Raw genomic sequence first — 23,006 nt, forward strand, 5'->3', positions numbered from 1 at the left:
TATGAAATAAAAGCACTAAGTACTAAAACAAGTATTTGTATAGAGTGCCATGAGTAGTCACACTCAAAACAACATGGCTTTCTGCGGTAAAGATCAGGAACATGCTCCATCTAAGGTGTTGTACTAGACAAACCTACAAGTTAAATGGCAAGATCACTTAGGGTTTAAGTTCTGTTCTTTAAAACAAAAAAAAAAAGGTGAATTATGCACCAAGTTATTGATTTCTTGGTCTACTTTTGAATTTACCCATTTTCACTCATAGAGAAATCATCTACAGATTCATTTTTAACAAAAATATCAAAAATATTCAACATGACTTTTAAAAACACTGTTTTCATTTTATTGTTCTTGCTATATTTTTTCCATCCTTTCTGTTCAACACTTCCTTATTTCTTACATTCACTTAACCTATATGTATATATTATGTGGCACTATGTGCCAGTAGATGTGCCACGTGCTGGAATAGAAAGATGAGCACAATACACTCTAGCCTGTCAAAAAGTTCAGAGAACAAATGAAGACTGTGACTTGTAAAATCACACTTATATTCCAGTATAATGCAAGCTATTTAGAGATATGTACAGGGTTCTGTGGTAACAAAGAGGAAAGATACTGAATTTTGTATAGAATGAAGTGTTAGGGAAAGCTCCCCAAAGAGGCTTCCTCAAAGGGGAAAGAAGGGAAAGGCGGAATATTGACTGGCTTGAGCATGATGGTTTCAGAGCTCAACAAATTGTCTAGCAATGATGAGGCAGAGAGAAAAAAGTAAGATAGGAGGTAGAAGGTGAATGGCAGGAACTGCTTCATTTAAAGACGTAATGCCGGGTGGAAAGGGTGGGATTAGAGATGAGCCTGAGGAAACATTTAGGGGTAATGGGTATGTTCATTATCTTGATTGTTGTAATCATTTCATGGATGTTTTCATATGTCAAAATTAATCAACTGCTACACTTTAAATATATGCCATATGTTGTATCAGTTTACCTAAATGATACTTTTTTTAAAAGTTCTAATGCTATTCTAAGAATTTTGGGTATCAGTGTGAAAGTCTCGGGGAGCAACTGAAGGAATTTAGAGTCAGTGAAACTCATTTAGGGGCATTTCATTCTCCATTTTACATCTTTACAAGATCCTCTATTCAATCAAATTAAAGAATTAATCAACTGCTATTTTCCATGCACCTATCATGTACAAAGGACCAATGTGTCCCTAAAAAAAATCACATCTCTATCGTTAAGAGAGTTATACAGATCTTCTTTATTTTAATTCACTTTTAAAACCAAACTTCAAAGATGCAAGATACAGCAGACATCATAAATAAAAGTAAAAAGACAAGTAAGAGGCAGTGAGAAAAACTGCAAATATTTACAAGAGTAGCACTATGGAATATATAAGGAGCTCTTACAAGCTACAAGGCAATAAAATAGGAAAATAAACAATATTAATAGGCAATTCTAAGAAAAAATATAAACAACCAATAAATATATAATAACTGCTTCAATCTCATTTAATAACCAGGAAATATGAAATAAGTAAAATAAAAGTCACCAACCAAAAAAGAAAAACAGTATCAGTGATTATGCAAGGAAAGAATGCTCACTTACATTATTCATAAAAGGGTAAGCTCTGCCAGGAGTAGTGGCTCACGCCCATAATCCTAGCACTTTGGGAGGCCGAGGCGGGCAGATCATGAGGTCAGGAAATCGAGACCATCCTGGCTAACACGGTGAAACCCCATCTCTACTAAAAATACAAAAAATTAGTTGGGCATGGTGCTGGGTGCCTGTAGTTCCAGCTATTCAGGAGGTTGAGGCAGGAGAATGGCGTGAACCCTGAAGGCGGAGCTTGCAGTGAGCCAAAATCGCACTACTGCACTCCAGCCTGGGTGACAGAGTGAGACTCCATCTCCAAAAAAAAAAAAAAAAAAAAAAACAAAAAAAAGTATAAGTTCACATGCCTTATTGAAAGACAATTTGACAGTAACTAGCAAGATTAAAAAGGTCTTTCAATTTAGCAATTCAAAGACTAAGTATGATTGTGCGATGATTTACACCTATTCACTCTCAATTTATTTAATACTCAGAACGATACAAAGTAGGTAGGCACTATTATTGTCCCTGTTACAGGCAAAATAATGTCCCTCAAAGATATCCATGTCCTAATACCCGAAACTTTTGAATGTGTTACCTTACCTAGCAAAAGGGAATTTGCAGAGGTCATTAAGGATCCTGAGATGGGGAAGATTATCTTGGTTTATCTGGGAAGCCCCAATACAATCACAGCGTCCTTATAAGGGAAGCAGGAGGGTAAGAGAAGGGGTTGTGATGACAAAAATAGAAGTCAGAGCATGCTGAACCATGAGCCAAGGAATGCAAACAGCTTCTCAAAGCTGGAAAAAGCAAGGAAATAAATTTTTCCCCTAGAGTCCTCAGAAGGAATGTACCCAAGTTAAACCATTTTGGACTACCGATGTCCAGAATTGTAAGATCATAAACTTGTGTTGTTTTAAGTCACTAAGTTTGTGGTTAATTGGTTATAGCAGCAACAGGAAACTAAAATAGTCCTACTTCATAAATAAGAAAACAGAGATACGAAAAAATGAGTAACTTCCAAAGATTGTATAGCTAGGAAGTGGTACAGCTAGGATTTAAACCCAGACCATGTGCAATACTAATGCACTGCCTTCAAATACATATATAAAGATGCATACAGAATTATTTTTTTAAAAACCTAAGGCAGGGAGGGAAACTACAAGTAAGTGTCCTTCATTAAGAAAATGATTAAAAGGAAAAATCATAATACGGGCTATGAAATACAATGCAAGAATTTAAAAACAGTACAACATGAAAAACATATTCAAAACATATGACACAGCCAAAAAGTTTCAGAACAATGGATTTTTTTTAATGTTCATATGAACATGCACACATTGGTAAATACATAGAAATGGAATTAGAAGTCCAACAGATTGTTAAAAATGATCATTTGTGTGGAATGAAATGAGGCAGTGGGATACAGTGGATATCTACGTTGTATTCGATATTTTTATGTTATTTGAATGTTTTACAACAAGAATATATGATGTATTTTAAAGTAAGGGATTTTTAATGCAGGGAGATACGCATGAACTTCCTACAATATTTTTCATTAAAAAGGCCTCAGCTGCACAAAGTTTAAAAGCCCTGCCCTACAGTGACACCAAATGGTGGTAGATCAAAATACAGCACACAAACAAGACATCTGTTCGATTCAATCTTCCTATGTTTGATTTCTTTGAAGAACAGGAAGCTTAACAGAATTAAATAACGCGGAGACAAATACTCAAAAACCTAGAATTTTTAATCAAAGAAAGTCTAGTACACCAAGCTTCAACTGCAAATTTTTAGGCCTCTTTCCAAACTTCAGCTAATCTTCTGATCCCACTGTATATTTACATAAATCATTTCTCACAGTTAAATCATGCCACTGTGAGCACAGTGATTTTACCTAATAGCTTATTGATCAAAGAAAGCCTACAAATACAAGAAATGTAGTCATACAACTAAAGTCAGGCTCTACTCCACCGGAACCAACCTTTGGTAAGTAGGTAATATTTTGGAAAGATGGACGAGAAGGTGTTGGGTATAAACAGGGATGGAAAGAATCCAAGAAGAGACACAAGCAATGACTCCAATTAATGACAAAGTATATTTTCATTTGTTAATCTAGTGATAGAAAATTAAGCTGAGTAAAAGAGAAGGCTATTGCCTCTCAAATATAAATCAATTTCTCCATAAGAAAATTTTGTCCTGGACTGTCCAGGGAAAAGAATATTTCAAATTAAGCACATTAGTCAGTATTCACTGTCCTCTGCCCAGAACCTAAACAAACAAAAACAGCATGTAAATGGCCTTATTCATTACAAGCCACTACATGAGATAGACCACCTCTCAGTGCACTCCTCTAAAACACCATTTGGCCAGGATCCTTAGTCTTTTAGCATTAAATGAGAGTTATTGGATTTTTGATGTGTTACTTTTCATATACCAAAATCTCCTAGAAAACATAGGACAAATAAATATATGATCATATACAAAAAAAAAGTCAATAATATAATTAACCTCTAAGGCCTTGAAATCATACAACTGGATTTCAATCCTAACAGGTACAAGTCAACCTACGACCACATGTCACCAGCACTACTTCACCCCACACATGGATGATCAGTGCTAGAACACCTTGAGAGCTATCCTGATCAAATGAGTGCATGGCCAGTCACAAGAACCACAAGGAGATCAGTTTTAGAAGGTAACTTAAGTTTCTGAATTACTATATAAGTGACAGATGAACGACTAAGAACTGAGTACCACAAAAAGTATCCATGTCTACTACATATACATTTAAGACTCTTAACCAGAAAGAGAGGTAATATCAGCATTAAATAATTTTGCTTCCAATTTCAACAGAGACATAAATATGAACATAAAGTCTATATTACAGAAAACATGAAAAAAAGAATATTACATGGTTTAGTGGTCAAAAGTTTCAAGGATATACAAGTTAATAGAAATTGACATAATAGTTCCCATAGTAAATTTGTATACCATACTCTATAGGATATAGAGCCCCAGAAAACTGTATCTAAGTAATACATGATAAAAGTAAGACATATGGCCGGGCACAGTGGTTCACACCTGTAAACCCAGCACCTTGGGAGACCGAGGTGGGTGGATCACAAGGTCAAGAGATTAAGATCATCCTGGCCAACATAGTGAAACCCCATGTCTACTAAAAATACAAAAAAAATTAGCTGGGCTTGGTGGTGTGCATCTGTAGTTCCAGCTACTAGGGTAGCTGAGGCAGGAGAATCACTTGAACCCAGGAGGCAGAGGTTGCAGTGAGCCAAGATCACACCACTGCACTCCAGCCTGATGACAGAGCTAGACTCCGTATCACAAAAAAAAAAAAAAAAAAGTAAGACATTTCCAGTATACAAACTATATATGCTAATTGACCTTAATGGACATTGGCTACTAATATTTTAGATGTGTTACTTTTACACCCTGCCTATCAAAAAGAAAATAACATAAATAAACATCAATGTCCCGGTGGAGCTACACCTTATGTTTTTTAACTAATTCTTATGGAGAATTAAAGTTCATTATATAATGCAAGCAACTTGACTGAATTTAATCTACTGTCTCAAGTTTGGGTGACAGTTTAAATAAACACAACCTTTCAGAAAAATTTGTAATTAATGTAAATCAAATTAATGAATTCACATAACTGGATAAAAGAAAACAAACTTAGTGGCAAGTAAAAATTGTAGAATTTTAACTAATTTTTGTTCAAATGAAATTGCTAGAAATCACAACATCAGTCTATGGAACTTAAACATGAAAGAGTTAAGAGTTAATTTTTATTCAGTGAAAAACAAATGAAAAGTCAAGCTTTGGTCCTATTTGGAGCTGGGAAAGCACTAACGTTAACCCAAACTCTTGACTTTTTCTTATTTCTAACTGTGTGATGACTTCTGAGGTAAAAATGATTAGTACATTTCTAACATACTTTAAATCTAGGCTAAATCAAGAAGTAAACATGTTTTTAAGGCAAGGATGTCTTATAGATAATCTGGAGTTTAGTTCACTTCAAGTTAATTGCCCATTTTTTATACAAACACTTCAAAAAGTTTATTACTTTTAAAATGAAATAATATTATGGAAGACTTACAGAAATATATATGGTAATTATAATCAATTTCTTAAAATCATCAAATTACTGTATTACTGATACAATGTTGATAAACTGAAAACACATCATTGTTTAGTAAGTTAGCAAAAGTTTTTAATCTAGAAAGGAGTACAGAAAATTTCAGACATTCCAGACTGTCTAACACTCTTTGTCCAGTTTTTTTTTTTTTTTTGGCGGGGGCGGGGGGTAGTTAATTACCAAGGATTGTTTGGATCTTTAAGCAGGTTTCCACTTCTTTTTGGAGAGCAGAAGTTGAGAAGTAGTGGGAGCCAAATTGGAAATGGTGAAAAATAGAAATGGAAAAAGGTAAAATCTAAGAACATTACTACTTGACAAAAAATAGAACAAAACAAAAATATTTCATTTTGTTCCTCAACTTTCAGTCTGATTTTTCCACCAATACAATTACCTTTTAAAATATTAGTACCACAGAAACCAGAACTTAAAACAATTTGTTCAAGAGTATATTGTCATAATCAATAGGTGACTAAAGCATTGTTTATACTGCTTATAGAGGATGTTTTTCAACACCATTACTCTTTCCAAATTATATTCCAATGGCACTCAGGTAAGACCCAGCATGGAATGTGTAGATTCCAGATCAAGTTTGAGTTGACATGTCCTGAAAGGGAAGTGGTCCATTCCCATCTTAAAATCAAAACTATTACCTTTAGCATTGGTATCTGGGAATACATTTGTTTTAACTGCTGATACCTAAAAGTACACTCTTTGTAAATCAAAGCTCTTTGATGTGAACTCTAAACAAGGCATAACATGGCGATTTTAAGTAAATTGAAAATATCTGCAAATTTGAGCAGTCTTCTTGAATCACTAGAACACAGTAGTTATAAATCTTTACTATAATGATAGGCAACATAAAAAGCTACTTGTGGCCGGGCGCGGTGGCTCAAGCCTGTAATCTCAGCACTTTGGGAGGCCGAGACGGGGGGATCACGAGGTCAGGAGATCGAGACCATCCTGGTTAACATGGTGAAACCCCGTCTCTACTAAAAAACACAAAAAACTAGCCGGGCGACGTGGCGGACGCCTGTAGTCCCAGCTACTCGGGAGGCTGAGGCAGGAGAATGACGTAAACTCGGGAGGCGGAGCTTGCAGTGAGCTGAGATCCGGCCACTGCACTCCAGCCTGGGCAACAAAGCGAGACTCCGACAAAAAAAAAAAAAAAAAAAAAAAAGCTACTTGTTAGATAGGCATTTTCATATAACCCTGCATGGTATCAGATTTAATGTATATGGGAAATATTTCAAAATTGTAATTTAACATATTATTTTAATTCAAGTGTCAAAACATAGGTAAAAACAAATACTCTAAATAGTCTGTGGTTAAAATGTAATGCAAATTCTCCCTTATCCACCTATTCTCATATGGAAGACATGGCAAATAGAGTGTCAAATAGACAAACTGACCAGATAATAGAAAAGAAAGCAAGCAAGGAAATACAGAAAAAAGGAGACAGAAAAAGAGCAGGCAGGGAAGAGAATACCCTCAAGAATTGGATTAAAAAGCAAAAACTTTTTTTGTTTTCTTAAAGACAATGAGTTTAAAAGTTTTAGAACAGGCCCGGCAGGGTGGTTCACATCTGTAATCCCAGAACTTTGAGAAGCAGAGGCAGGTGGATCACCTGAGGTCAGGAGTTCGAGACCAGCCTGGCCAATGTGTTGAAACCCTGTCTCTACTAAAAACACAAAAAAATAGCTGTGTGTAGTGGTTGGCACCTGTAGTCCCAGCTACTCAGGAGGCTAAGGCAGGAGAATCACTTGAACCCGGGATGCGCAGGTTGTGGTGAGTCGAGATCGCATCACTTGCACTCCAGCCTGGGTGATAGAGCAAGATTCTCTCTCAAGTATTAAAAAAAGAAAAATAGACTGTGAATAAGGAAAATCATGCTTTTTCCTTTTGTGTTCTATTTGGAGTTTTTTTTTTTTAACTTTGGTGGTAGCGAGGAGTAGAGTGTGTTTATGAAGAGATAGGAAGGAATTTAAAAGCAAATGTCTACAACATGCCAAATATGAGGTGCAGGCACAGCTATTAAGTAAATCAACCTGAACTTTTAAAATTCTGTCAAACAAAATTCCTGGAGATTATTAATATAACTGAAGATGAAAGGGGAAAAATAATCTTACTAGAGAAACAACACTATAATATTGTTATAATGACAAAGTGTAACCAACCTAAAAATAATAATTTGACGGTAGGATAAAAAAGCACAGAAAAGAAATCTTGATAAAAATCTTAAAATTTTAAGTTGCAATACAGCTAATATATGCCATTGGAAATTCTTTTTCACCACTTTAGATTCCAGCTTCTATAAATAAAAGGCTGAAACAAGATGATTATCAAGGTACCTCAAAGATTTTCTAAAGTGAATTCATTTTTCATCTTCATTGCTAAGAAAGAGGCTATATTTATAATTTCAGTCTACTATGAGTTGAATTCAAGTAAGTGATCAGAAAGAGAAACTGAAGCTACTCTTGCAATATGTTGGAATACATAGCTCTAGAATAAATCACAAATATACCTCTCTATTCATAAGAAGTACAGTTTTATTTTACATTTTGACATTAAATAGAGAGCAAAAGAAATTATACATACACTTCTCAAAAGCCCTTTGGACTTCACTTAATGCCAGAGTTTCAATGTATATTTTAAATCAAGATAATTTCACATGAATAACCTTAAGTTAAAAAAAAGTAAGATGGATATGAAATGTAGGTGATTGCTTACATGCTTTTTTACATTTGGCGATATAAAAACACTTGACAGGTTCTCTTGTTTGGCACAGTATAAAAATCCTCCCTGAGACTCGGTACTTACCACGACAGCAAACTGCTCAGGTTCACATAAGTTGTTATATTCACTCTTGAACTGAGACAATGAATTTAATTGCTCTTGATCAGGAAGATGCTTTATTAAGTTCTAAAAATTAAAACCAGAAGGAAAGATCTTCACTAAATGTACTTCTTGAATTTTAAAAATATAATTTAAAAACTACTGAAAGAAAACCAGTGAAGTTAATCTTCAGTTTTATTTCTAGGTAACCTCCCTCCTAATAAGCCTTAAGGAAAATTCCCTGCATCTTGAAAACAGTCAATTTTCCATTTCTCTATCCTGGAGTTATTATATATTCAAATCAAGCACTACTGAAACTGAATGTTTATTTGATTAGCTATATAATTGAGAAAGAGAACTCAACCTATACCAAAGGAACAGCTTTCTCACCTGGATGAATGTGATCCATTACATTTCAGCTTTAGGGAATTAAATGTCAGAAGTTTCAGGCAAAGCCAAACATATTTTAACACTTCACTCAGGGGTATAAAAGAAATCATCATATTGTTACAAAAAGGCATGGGAAGGGATAGAATAGAAATCAAGGGAATTTTAATGGCAGTGCTTGTAAGATTTACTAATAGGATTACAGTTTTAATATTAAAAACTGAAGATGTCTCTAAAACAAAGTAACTTTTCTGATGTGAAAGAAATTTTAAAAGGTGTTGAAGACACATGATGATTGATATACCTTGCAGATAAAAGGCATGTAGAGGTCCTTTAGAAACTTAAGTAAGCCACACACTTCAACAACGGAACTACTTGAAGAACGATTAAAGGAATACACAAGACTATGTCTTCCTGATAGAACTTAAATGATTAAACAATCCCTTGGACAAAGTCTATATAGATCCTCTGTATCAAAATACAGTCAACTATAATAGTGTTACAAGAAGTTAGTGCATTGATATTAAAAATAAGATAAAAAAGAGTGGTTGGTGCTCACAATTCCAAATTACAGCATAAGTAAATTCTGTACAAGCCCAAAGTCGAATACAAACTATAATTAAGCCTAAATCATGCTATATAGATTTATGGGGAGAAATTCCCCAAAGGTGTTATTAGTTAAAAATACTGTTAGAGAATGTTATACATCAAAAGCAATTAGATCAAAGAATAAGTTATTGACTCACTGTGTACCTTTGGACAAAAACTTGGTTAACTGGCCAAAAACAAAACAAAAAAAAGGTGGCATTTTAAGATCATCCCTAGACAAGTATTCACTATTAATAATATCAAATTGAATAAAAATAAAAGTATACGATTTCCCCGCATAAACAGAAATTTCTCTTAGTGTAATTCCTTGAGACCAAAAGACATGGTTATTTATATTTTCTTTTGACCCATTCTAGTTGACAGCTGGATTGTGAGTTAGATTTTATTACTTCAGGCTTCTGAATTTCTTTAGCATCCTTTTAGATGACAATCAAATCCCCCTGAATATCTCATAATTAGATTTTCATCTTTAATCCAAACTTTTTTAATTTTTTCACTTCATTAATTTTATATTCTAACATAAAAATACCATTGTGATTTTAAGTGCATGGTCGCAATCTCCCTTTGTTTCTCCCCTTACAAATGCCCCATATCCTTTGCAAATCTTAAGCTCTTGTTCAGCTAAATTCTGCACAGATATGCACACATGCCCAGCTTCCCTCACAGCCCACAGTATTATTACTGCCAAAACAATTGCCTCTCACTACATTTTTCATGCAACTCCTCTGCTCTATTCTACATCTATACTTATTCAACCTTTACGTACCCTTGCCTCCACATGTACACTCACAAAGCATATGCCCTCAACATATTCTATAAGTCTAAACCAATCTTAAAACTTTGCTTTCCTTGCTTTACAATTATGTATGTAAATATCATTTCCCTTGCCAAATCATAAATTCCAAGAAGATCAAGTCTAATTCTTATTGAGCCTAACATACAGCCGGGTGCTGCGGCTCACGCCTGTAATCCAGCACTTTGAGAGGTCAAGGTGGGCAGATCACTTGAGATCAAGAGCTCAAAACCAGCCTGGCCAACCTGGTGAAACCCCATTTCTACTAAAAATACAAAAATTAGCTGCGCATGGTGGCGGGCGCCTGAAATCCCAGCTACTCAGGAGGCTGAAGCAGAAGAAGAGCTTGAACCCGGGAGGCGGAGGTTGCACTGAGCTGAGATCACACCATTGCACTCCAGCCTCGGTGACAGAGTCTCATTCTGTCTCAAAAAGAAACAAAGGTAATAAAAAATAAAAATTATTGAGCCTAATACAATGCCCTGAATATGGTGCATAAAATAAACTATTTGCAAAATGAATTAATAAATGACTGGTGTGACAAACAAAGGTAAATGGGTAAGAAATGATGTGGAAAAGTGGCATGAAAAATGGCAAAACAATGACATACTGCTGACCTGTACATATATATGAATAAATAACTAAATATGTCAAAATATAACCATCACAGTGAACACAAAGAACCAAAATCATGATTATTGTAACATAAAGCTCTGTTTCCGTGCCCTGGTCAAATAGGAAGTTCTTCACATTAAAATGAGGACTATACTTTTAAAATTAAGAGTTCAAATAGCAAGAAATTTTTACTTTTTAATGAATATATTAAAACCTTATATATGTTCAAAATAAATTTTTACATTTTAGAAATATCCAAGGCTGGTTTTATATTTAGAAAGTATGATAGGCACAATAATGACATCCATTCCTAAAGATGTACATGACTAATCACCAACACCTATGAAAATATTAAGTTACATGGCAAAGGGAATTTAGGTTATAGATGGAATTAAAGTTGCTATCAGCTGATCTTAGAGTGGTTATCCTGAATTATTTGGATGTACCCAATGTAATCAAAAAGTTCTTAAAAGTAGAAGAGAGAAAAACAATAGAGCTGGAGGGAGATGTGACTGTGAGACAAAGGAATCGAGGAATGCAAGATTGCTGGCTTGGAAGATGAAGGAATGGTTCTATTAGCCATGGAGTATGAACAACCATGAGAAGCTGGAAATACAAACAGATTCTTCCCTAGAACCTACAAAAAGAAACACAGGCCATTCTGCCAGTACTTTGATGTTAGCATAGTAAGACCAATATCAGACTTCTGTTTTACAGGAATGTAAGATAATAAATTTGTATTATTTTAAGCAAATAAGTTTTTGGTGAATTGTTACAGTACCAATAAAAAACTAATACGTTACAAAATATATGGAGCTGAATGTACTTTGGACATGAATTTTAAAAAGCAAATCATCTCTTTTCTATTATATAACAAAACGACATGTTCATTTAAAACATTCATGTAATCAAGCTAAAAGCTACTCTGTAAATATTTAACTAATTCATTATAAGAAATACAAACAAGTATTAAGTAGAAAAATTTTATTTAAGGAAGTTGGAATCTATTCCCAGCAAGAAGGCACACACATAATCAACATGAAGGAAGATGAAAATCCAGTAAAAAGAAAGTGAAAGAGAAAAAAATGCTTAAATAAGAGCAGCTGAATCAGGTAGTTTATTAGTCTCAGAGACTCACAGCACAAATCACTAGTGAAATTATGACCACTACATTTAGAAGACAAGATAGGAAAGGCAAAACTTAGAACAACTTCCAAAGATATAATTTATTGATTAGTTAAAATGTTCAAAATAATTTTAATTGCTTGTTGGCACTAACAAGTATTTGGTTTCTTTTTATTGCTAAGTAATCATTTTCCTAAATATATCCGATATCAGAACAAAAGATGGTAAGCTGAAGATAATCTCTCACTATATAATTTGTGTTTTGATTCTCCAACTTTAAATTTTATCAAGATATACATTATTGATTTCTTATGTGGAACTCAGCAATAACTTCAACATGATGCTAGCATTCATTTGAAAATACTATGAATAAAAATCATTAACGAAAATCTTCTAGCCTTCTGAATAAATTCAAAATACTATGTAAACAATCTCTAATACCCATAGTAGCCCAAATGACTCAAAGAAGAATTGTTAGTAAAGGTAACTATAAATGAAAACTCCCTCGATCTTCTAAACCGTATAATAATATCTTCATAAGCCAAAGAAAAACACATTCTAAAAGGGCTATAGAAACAAATTTTAAGTAACACATTAATAATCTAAAGTATAACAAAAATAAAAACATAAAATTAAACAATTTGCCTTTCAGAAACAATAACTTAAAATACTTAAAATGCAATCATTTGATACCATTATATTTCATGAGCAGTTAAGAGAAGATGCAGCTTTCTCTCCTGGCAATGCAGAAGTTATGCTAAAACTAATTATGCAGCAATGATTTTCCAGTTGAATGATTTGGGTGAAGAATTTTGCTTCACTTACAGATTTCTATTTAATGAGAAGCTTGCAATGAAATATTGAAATTTAAGCTGTGCCTGTTTGTTTACCTGAATCATAGACTCTGCCAACCGTGTTTCATCTACCTCCAATATCATCATTCTGATTTCCTCATATGGCACCCGAAAAGAGCTCAGGAAGATTGCTAAGAGGGAGAAAGAGAGAAAGGTTTATAATGAATAAGGTTTAAAAAAGTATTTCAGATGTAGTTCTATTTATAAAATCAAAAATAAATTCAGAAAACAAGAGAATTCAAACATTTAATATAATTATTATGGGGGAAACTTCCATTACCACATTTTATACTCTTCTCTAGTTTTAAAACTAGTGTTTAAACAACAGTCCTGTATTATTGCACTGGATCCAAGGTTGATTTTTAAATGCTCAGTTATTTACCTACCATAAGAATGATGCCAGTTTTCATGTGATAACAAAAAATGAAATAAGGTACACAATAAAAACATCACATTGTAATGAAAATAATGAGAAAACCACAATAGGTGCATGTAATATTTGTCTAAACATAGGTGTTATTTGCTTGTATCTCTTCTAGCCTTAGAAAAGAGTTCAGCAAAAAGTATTTTAAGAAAACTGCTAAGCAGTACATTAACACTTTTACAAGTAATAGTAGCACTTCACTATTCAGAAACATTGTAAACAGTATGCTAGAGAAATCTTACATGTAACCAAAGCTTAAAATATCCAATTTTAGAAAACAAATTCTCATTGAAAACTATCCAAATGTAATAGATAGTATAATATGTTATTACTGAGAATTCTAAACATTATTTACATCTTTCTTGATGCCTCTTATATTAACTATTATAATGATTTTCTCAAAAGTTACTGAAGTAGAAGGATATTTTCACAGCAACAGATACAATGCTTTTGCTAGTTCACCCCTTATTCTACTATTATGTTTCTACATTCAAGATGTCACTTCTTAACCATACTCAGCACCTGCAAATCAATAGCCTATTATTTTTCTTTTTTATTTAATGAATGTCTATGTCATCTAGTATGTGTATTTCTAGATAAAGACACTATGTTCAACACCTCATATCTGTGGGTTCCACATTCACAAATCTGACCAACTGTGGATCAAATTCAATCCACAGTAGGTTAAATCTAACGATACAGAAACCACAGATATAAAAGCTGACTATAAGGAACTTGAGCATCTGTGGATTTTGGTATTCATCGGGAGTCCTGGAACCAATCCCTCTGATATCAAAGGATGACTATTTTTTATAAAACTCAGGAAACAGGATCAGCTTCTTTTCTGTATTGAGGTTGTATTCCTGACTTGTGAGACTATCATGTACTACCTACAGGTTAACAAGGGCACCATCTGTTCATATCACCAATACACACAGTTCTGAACCCAAGAAGTCTTAAATATGAAATAATTATGATAAAACTCACAGATGTCTATAATCCTTAATATCCCAAGAACAAGATAAAATATATAAATGGTATAAGAGTAAACAGAGATTTGGCCAGGCGTGGTGGCTCACGCCTGTAATCCCAGCACTTTGGGAGGCAGAGGCAGGCGGATCACGAGGTCAGGAGATCAAGACCATCTTGGCTAACACAGGGAAACTCCGTCTCTACTAAAAATACAAAAAATTAGCCAGGCGTGGTGGCATGCACCTGTAGTCCCTGCTACTCGTGAGGCTGAGGCAGGAGTATCGCTTGAACCCAAGAAGTAGAGGTTGCAGTGAACCAAGATTGAGCCACTGCACTCCAGCCTGGGTGATACAGTTAGACTCTGTCTCAAAAAAAAAAAAAAAAGTAGTAGAGATTTGTAAAATTACAAAAGATAACTCCATAGCAGACAATAGAACATGCAAAAAATATAATCACTGAAGATGGTGAAGTAGGGCTCTCCAGTAATTCTCCACCCTCACAGAAACATCAATTTGAACTAGCCATATGTGAAAGAAAATACGTTCAAAAGAGAGAAAACAAGCAAAAAATCATAGTACCTGCTATAGACTAATACTAAAAAAGAAACATTGATGATGTAAAGAATGTTTTACATTACCCATATCAATCCCTCCCCCAACGTCAGGCAGTAGAGCAAAAAAAAAAAGATACTGTCTACTTGAAAAATAGAGAGGGAAGTGAACATATAAATTTGCCTTTGTGCTTAACAACAAATCTACCACTATAAAATGCTCATGGACTCTGATTCCTGACAGGTACCTGCAATCTAAGCATCTAAACTGACACTGGTACCAGACAGGAATCCAATGGTCCTTTGAGAAAAACTCGAGTTCTGGCCCATATCACCGACAGATGACTGCAGCGACCTTCCTTTACAGAAAATACTTAGTGGCAAGCAGGCAACAGCAGCCGTGGGATTCAGGAACCACCCAGGACTGCAACAGCATTAGGAACCATGAAAGTAAGCCTGATGCTAGGTCAGCTGTGGGAGCCCAAAATTTTCCAGCCTGGGCTGCAGCACCCAAAGCACTTCTAGGCTTAGGGCACTCCCTAGCACTGCACCAATAACAGCAGTCCATACCAGATGGTCTACTCAGAAACCCTAGACAGACTTACTGTTGAACGATGACCTAAAATAAAGTCAAACTGAGAAGAATGGAATAAATATCTACTTCTTTAACGTGTAGACAGCAACACTTGACCACAATGCAAAAAGACAATCAGGGAAACATGACATCACCAAAGGGACAAAATAAGCTGCCAGTGATGCACACTAGAGACCAACATGTATGAACTATCTGGCAAGGAATTCAAAGCTGTAGTTTAAGAAAGTTCAGTGAACTTCAAGAAAATATTAAAAAAAAAAATGTTAAATGTTAGACCTAATACTATAAAAACCCTAGAAGAAAACCTAGGTAATACCTAGCATTCAGGACATACACATGGGCAAGGACTTCATGTTTAAAACATCAAAAGCAACGGCAACAAAAGCCAAAATTGACCAATGGGATCTAATTAAACTAAAGAGCTTCTGCACAGCAAAAGAAAATACCATCAGAGTGAACAAGCAACCTACAGAATGGGAGAAAATTTTTGCAATCTTCTCATCTGACAAAGGGCTAATATCCAGAACCTACAAAGAACTCAAACAAATTTACAAGAAAAAAAAAAATCCCATCAAAAAGTGGGCAAGGGATATGAACAGACATTTCTCAAAAGAAGACATTCATACAGCCAACAGACACATGGAAAAAATGCTCATCATCACTGGCCATCAGAGAAATGCAAATCAAAACCACAATGAGATACAATCTCACTCCAGTTAGAATGGCAATCATTAAAAAGTCTGGAAACAACAGGTGCTGGAGAGGATGTGGAGAAATAGGAACACTTTTACACTGTTGGTGGGATTGTAAACTAGTTCAACCATTATGGAAAACAGTATGGTGATTCCTCAAGGTTCTGGAACTAGAAGTACCATAGGACCCAGACATCCCATTACTGGGTATATACCCAAAGGATTATAAATCATGCTGCTATAAAGACACATGCACACGTATGTTCATTGCGGCACTATTCACAATAGCAAAGACTTGGAATCAACCCAAATGTCCATTAGTGACAGACTGGATTAAGAAAATGTGGCACATATACACCATGGAATACTATGCAGCCATAAAAAAGAATGAGTTCATGTCCTTTGTAGGGACATGGATGCAGCTGGAAACCATCATTCTCAGCAAACTATCGCAAGAACTGAAAACCAAACACCGCATGTTCTCACTCATAGGTGGGAACTGAACAATGAGATCACTTGGACTCGGGAAGGGGGACATCACACACCGGGGCCTATCATGGGGGGGGTGGGGAGGGATTGCATTGGGAGTTATACCTGATGTAAATGACGAGTTGATGGGTACTGACGAGTTGATGGGTGCAGCACAGCAACATGGCACAAGTATACATATGTAACAAACCTGCACGTTATGCACATGTACCCTAGAACTTAAAGTATAATAATAATATAAAAAATCAAAAAAAAAAGAAAGTTCAGTGAACTTCAAGAAAAAAAAACAGTAATTTTTAACAAAGAAAATAGTTTTTAAAAATTAAACAGAAATACTAGAGCTAAAATACACAAGGTACAAAATGAGAAATTCAACAGAGAGCATCAACTGTAGAAGTGATCAAGCAGAAGAAAAAAAATCTGTAAACTTAAAGACAATTCATTTAAACGTATACAGTAAGAGAATAAGAAAAATGAATGAAAAGGAATGAAGAAAACGTAAAATTTATGGGACAGCATTAAAGAGCAAAAACGTGTCATTGAGGTTTGAGAGAGTAGATAACACTATAGAAAATTTATTTTAAAAAGTAACAGCAGAAAACTTTCCAAACCTGGAAAAAGATATAAATATCCAGATATGAGAAGGTAAAAGGTGTCCAGTATGATTGAATCCAATACTACCATGACATTATAATCAAACTGTCAAAGATCAAAGACAAAGAGGGGATCCAGAAAGCAACAAGAGAAAATAATAAAAAAGCAAACAAGAGAGTTCCAGTATACCTAACAGCAGACTTCTCAACAGAAACCTTACATGCCAGGAGAAAATATGATGACATATTAAAAGTACTGAAGAAAGACAACTTCTAACTAAGAATACTGTACCATAAAAATCTATTTTTCAGAAATCAAGGATAGAGTTTCCCAGATAAACACAAGCTAAGGAAGTTCACAATCAACAGCACTGTCTTATAAAAATTGCTAAATGAAATTCTTCCAGTTGAAAGAAAAGGATGATAATGAGAAATACAAAAATATCTGAAAGTATAACTCACCAGTAAAAGTAAGTATATAGTCAAATTTTGAATATTCTAATAATGTAATGGTGGTATGTAAAATCACTTATATCTTTAAAAGAGAGAATAGAGGACAAAACTATTAAAATTTACAGTAACTACAATAAATTGTTAAGGAATATTCAATATGGAAAGATGTGAATTGTGACATCAAAAATTCAAAATTGAAGGAGAGAGTACAATTAACACGTAGTCTTATTTCTTTATAAGTGATCAAGGTTATCAGTTTCAAATAAACTGTTTTAACTATAAAAAATATTTTAGCCTCATGATAACCACAAAAAATCTACACTAAATGCACTACAAATCAAAAGCAAAAAATCAAAACATACTATTAGAGAATAATCACTTATCCAGAAAGGAAAACAGTAATAAAGGAAAAAAGTAAAAAGGATCTACAAAACAAGTAGAAAACAATCAACAAAATGGTAGTTATAAGACCTTCACTATCAATAATTATCTAGAATCTAAACGGATTGAATTCTCAAATTAAAAGACAGTGGCTGAATGAAAACAAAACAAAACTACAACAATATGCTGACTACTGAAGACTCATTTCACCTGTAAAGACACATATAAACTAAGTGTAAAGATAGAAAAAGATATTCCATGCACATGAAAACCAAGAGAGAACAGGAGTAGCTATATTAACATCAGATAAAATATACTTTAAACCAAAAACTGTAAAAGGAAACAAAGAAGGATATTACATAATAAAGTGATCAACTCAGCAAAAGGATGTAACACTTGTAAAATATGTATATATATGTGTGTATATATATGTGTATATGTACATATATATATTATGTATCTAACACCAAAGAATCTAAATATACAAAGCAAATAGATCTACAGGGAGACATACATTTCAATACAATAATATTAGGAGACTTCAACACCTCATTTTCAGGAATAAAACAATCATCTAGACAGAAAATCAAAAAACATTAAATAGAAAATGAGCTCTAGGCCAAAAGGACCTAACAAATATTTACAGAACATTTCATATAACAAAATCAGAATAAACATCCTTCTCTCAACTGCACGTGGAACATTCTCCAGGACAGATCATATGTTACGCCACAAAACAAGTCTTAACAAATTTAAGGAGACTAGAATCACATCAAGTATATTTTCTGGCCACAATGGAATAAAACTAGAAATCAATAACAGAAGAAAATTCAAAAACTTTTCAAATACATGAAAACGAAACCACATGTTTCTAAATAACCAATGGGTCAATGAAGAAATTAAAAGTCTTCAATTTTAAAATTTATTCAGAAAAATGAAAAGGGAAACACAACATACCAAAATATATGGGATATAGCAAAAGCAGATCTAAGTGAGAAGCTTACAGAAATAAACATCCACATTTAAAAAACAAAAAAATCTCAATCTAACATTGTACCTGGAGGAATTAGAAAAACAAGACAAACTCAACCCAAAATTATTAGAAGCAAGAAAGTATTAAAGATCCAATCAGAAATAAATGAAATGGAGACTAGAAAATACTAAAAAAGAAAAAAAAAAGAAAGAAAAAAGAAAACAAAAAACAAAAAGTTGATTTTTGGAAAAATAAACAAAATAATCAAATGTTTATTTAGACTAAGAAGACTCAAATAAATATAGTCATAAATGAAAAGATATTACAACTGACACTACAAAAATAAAAAGAATTATATGAGACTATTTTGAATGATTTCTTATACATCAATAAATTGGATAACCTAGAAAAAAAATTGATAAAATCCTAGAAAATTATAACTTATCAAGATTTAATTATAAAACAATAGAATACCTGAATAAACCAATAACCAGTAAGGAAACTGAAATCAGTAATAAGTAGTTTCTCACCAAAGAAAAGCTGAGGATCTAATATATTCGCTGCTTAATTCTATCAAACATGTAAGTAAAAACTATTACCAATTCTTATGAAAACATTCAAAACAACAATAAAAGAGTACAGAATACTGCCAAACTCACTCCACAAGGCTGGCATTCCCCCGACACCAAAACCTGCAAGGATGCAACAGAAGAAAACTACTTGTCACTAACCCTGAAGCAAAAATTCTCAACAAACTGAATTTAAAGATCAATCACCATGATCAAATAGGATTCATTCCGGAGATGCAAGGATGGTTCAAAATATGTAAATCAATAAATGTGACACATCCTATTAACAGTATGAAGGACAAAATCATATAATCATTTCAATAGATAGAAAAATAATTTGACAGAATTCATCACTCTTTTATGATAAAAAATTTTAACAAATTAGGAATAGAAGAAATCTGTCACAACACAATAAATATACGTGTTATATATGACAAACACACAGCTATCATCATAACAAATAGAGAAAAGTTAAAAGCTTTTCCTATAAAATCTGGAAGATGAGGATCTCTACTTTCACCACTTCTGTTCAACATATTACTTGAAGTTCTAACCAGGACAATTAGGCAAGAGAAAAAAAAAAAGGCAGAAATAAGTTAAACTGTACTTGCTTGCAGAAAACAAGCTTAAATTAAAAAAAATCATAAAGACTCCACCAACAAACTGTTAGATCAAATAAATTCAGTAAAATTTCAGGACACAAAATCAACATAAAAATCAGTACCATTTCTACACACTAATAGCAAACTTTCTGAAAAAGTAATCAAGAAAATTCCATGTACAACAGCTACCAACTATTAGAGATCATTATGTTAAGTGAAATAAGTCAGACAGAGAAAGGCAAATATCACAATTTCTCACTTATTTGTAGGATCTAAAAATCAGAACAATTTAACTCAGGGAGATAGAGAAGAAGGAATGATTACCACAGGCTGGGAAGTGTAGTAGGGGAGTGGGGAGAGATGCAGATGGATGGTTAATGGATTCCAAAAAAAAAAATTCAAAATGAAAAAAGAGACTAAGAAACTACTACACGTAAGAACCAAAACTAAGAAACTACTAGAAGAAAAGAGGGGGAAAGCTCCAGGACATTGATCTCTATAATAAAATTTTGACTATCACCTCAAAAGCACAGGCAAAAATAGACAAATAGTATTACACCAAGCTTAAAAAGCTTCTGCATAAAATATATAATCCACAGAGTGAACAGACAAACTACAGAATAGGAGGAAATATTTGTAAACAATATACCTAATAAGGGATTAATATCTAAAATATATAAAGAACTGAAACAATTTAAGGAAAAGAAAACAATTAACCAAAATAAAAAGTGGATAAAAGACCTAAACACATTTCTCAAAAGAAGACATACAAATGTTCAACAGGTATATTTAAAACAGGTTCAACGTCTCTAATCATCAATGACAGGCAAAACAAAACCACAATGAGATACCACCTAAACCTCTGTTAGAATGGCTATTATCAAAAAGACAAAAAAGGATAAAAAACTGTGGGACATACTATGCAATGGAGTATTATTTAGCCATAAAAAAGAATGAGATCCTCTCATTTGCAACAACAAAGACGAAACTGAAGATCATCAAATTAAGTAAAATAAGCCAAGCAGAGAGAGACAAACGTCACATGTTCTCACTTCTTTGTGGGATCTAAAACTCAAAATAATTTAACTCAGGGAGATAAGAGTAGAAGTACAGTTACCACAGGCTGGGAAATGCTGTAGGGGAGTCGGGGTGGTGGGATGTAGGTGAGGATGGTTAATGGGTACAAAAAATTTGAAAGAATGAATAAGACCTACTAATTGATAGCACAACAGAGTGATTATAGTCAATAATAATTTAATCATGCATTTAAAAATAACTAGAAGAATTTAATTGGATCGTTTGTAACACAAAGGGTAAATGCTTGGGGATAGATATCCCATTCTCCATGATGCTACTGTTATGCCCAAATCCAAACATCTCATGTACCCCATAAATACATAAAACTACTATGTACCCACAAAAATGTTTTTAAAAAGACAAAAGATAACAAGTGTTAGAAAAGATGTTGAGAAAAAGGAATTCTTATACACTTTTGGTATGAATGTAAAGTAGTAAACCATTATTAAAAAACAGTATGGAGTCTCCTTAAAATATTCAAAATGGAATTACCATATAACCAAGCAATTCCATTATTGGATATATATCCACAAGAAATAAAATCAGTATCACAAAGAGATCTGCATTCTCATGTTCACTGGAATACTATTTACAATAGGCAGGATATGAAATCAGCGTAAGAGACCATCAATGAAGGACTAGATAAAGTAAATGTGGTATATATACAAAATGGAATACTATTCAGGCATAAAAAAGAACAGGCCAGGTGTGGTGGTTCATGCCTATAATCTCAGCACTTTGGGTGGCCGAGGCAGGTGGATTGCTTGAGGTCAGGAGTTCAAGACCAGCCTGGCCAATACGGCAAAACCCTGTCTCTACTAAAAAAATACAAAAATTAGCCAGGTGTGGTGGTGTACACCTGTACAGCTACTCAGGAGACTGAGGTATGAGAGTGAACTCAAGAGGTGAAGGCTGCAGTAAGCTGAGGTCATGCCACTGCACTCCAGCCTGTGTGACAGAGTAGAGCCAGACTCTGTCTCAAAAAAATAAATAAACAAACAAATACATAAGGTAAACAAATAGCATAACATAATGATAAATATAATAGCAAATAATAAATACAAGAAAAAGCAGAAAAGATACAATGGTGATAGTAGAATTTGCTTTACAAATGGAATATTCTTTTACTTTCTCCTATAGTTGTCATTTGTTCACTCCTTTGAGATATTCTATAATTAAAGTAGTACCTAGCACATATATAAAGATCAAACTAGGGTTTAAAAAATAGTTTATGAATAAACTGTCTTTGGGAAAGCATTTGTTATAACAACTAAGGACAAAAAAAAAATACAAGAGTTGAAAATGACCTGATGCCTAAGAGACAATTCAGAAGACAAATATACATTTTCTAAATACTTTAAGTTACTGAAAATGAGAGATATTCAGTTAATGTGTCCAAGAGATCGATCAAAAGGAATCTTTTTACTAACATACATCTTTATGTTTCAGAAGATGACTATACAGATCCAATAGGAAGCTTTGGATTCAGCTTGAAAGCGTAAAGTGTACAGATTTTAGAGCCTGTCATGCTTGTTTTCTGCTAGGAAATTTATAAATATTTAAACCTTGATGATAATTTGTACATTCCAGGGTTCCTCCTTTTACAGCTCTTACTGCCAGTGTAAACAAATCTGGTAAAACAAATGAATCTCACAAAACTCCTGAGCCTTCTC

At 33.7% G+C, this 23,006-nt stretch overlaps 1 protein-coding gene across 5 annotated transcripts in view; it reads right to left on the bottom strand.

Annotated features, from left to right (window-relative positions):
- The window catches only part of DIAPH3 (diaphanous-related formin 3), a 519,652-nt gene that overhangs the window by 242,287 nt on the left and 254,359 nt on the right, over positions 1–23,006 (bottom strand). For all 5 annotated transcript variants that reach the window (XM_011990882.1, XM_011990885.1, XM_011990884.1 and 2 more), the window contains 2 exons: positions 13,000–13,094; positions 8,566–8,667 (listed from right to left, as the gene is read on the bottom strand). In XM_011990882.1, the coding sequence (XP_011846272.1) occupies positions 8,566–8,667; positions 13,000–13,094 (197 nt within the window). The remainder of the gene's footprint in view (positions 1–8,565; positions 8,668–12,999; positions 13,095–23,006) is intronic.

The sequence above is a fragment of the Mandrillus leucophaeus genome, unplaced genomic scaffold (assembly GCF_000951045.1).
Source record: "Mandrillus leucophaeus isolate KB7577 unplaced genomic scaffold, Mleu.le_1.0 Scaffold387, whole genome shotgun sequence".
NCBI lineage: Eukaryota > Metazoa > Chordata > Mammalia > Primates > Cercopithecidae > Mandrillus > Mandrillus leucophaeus.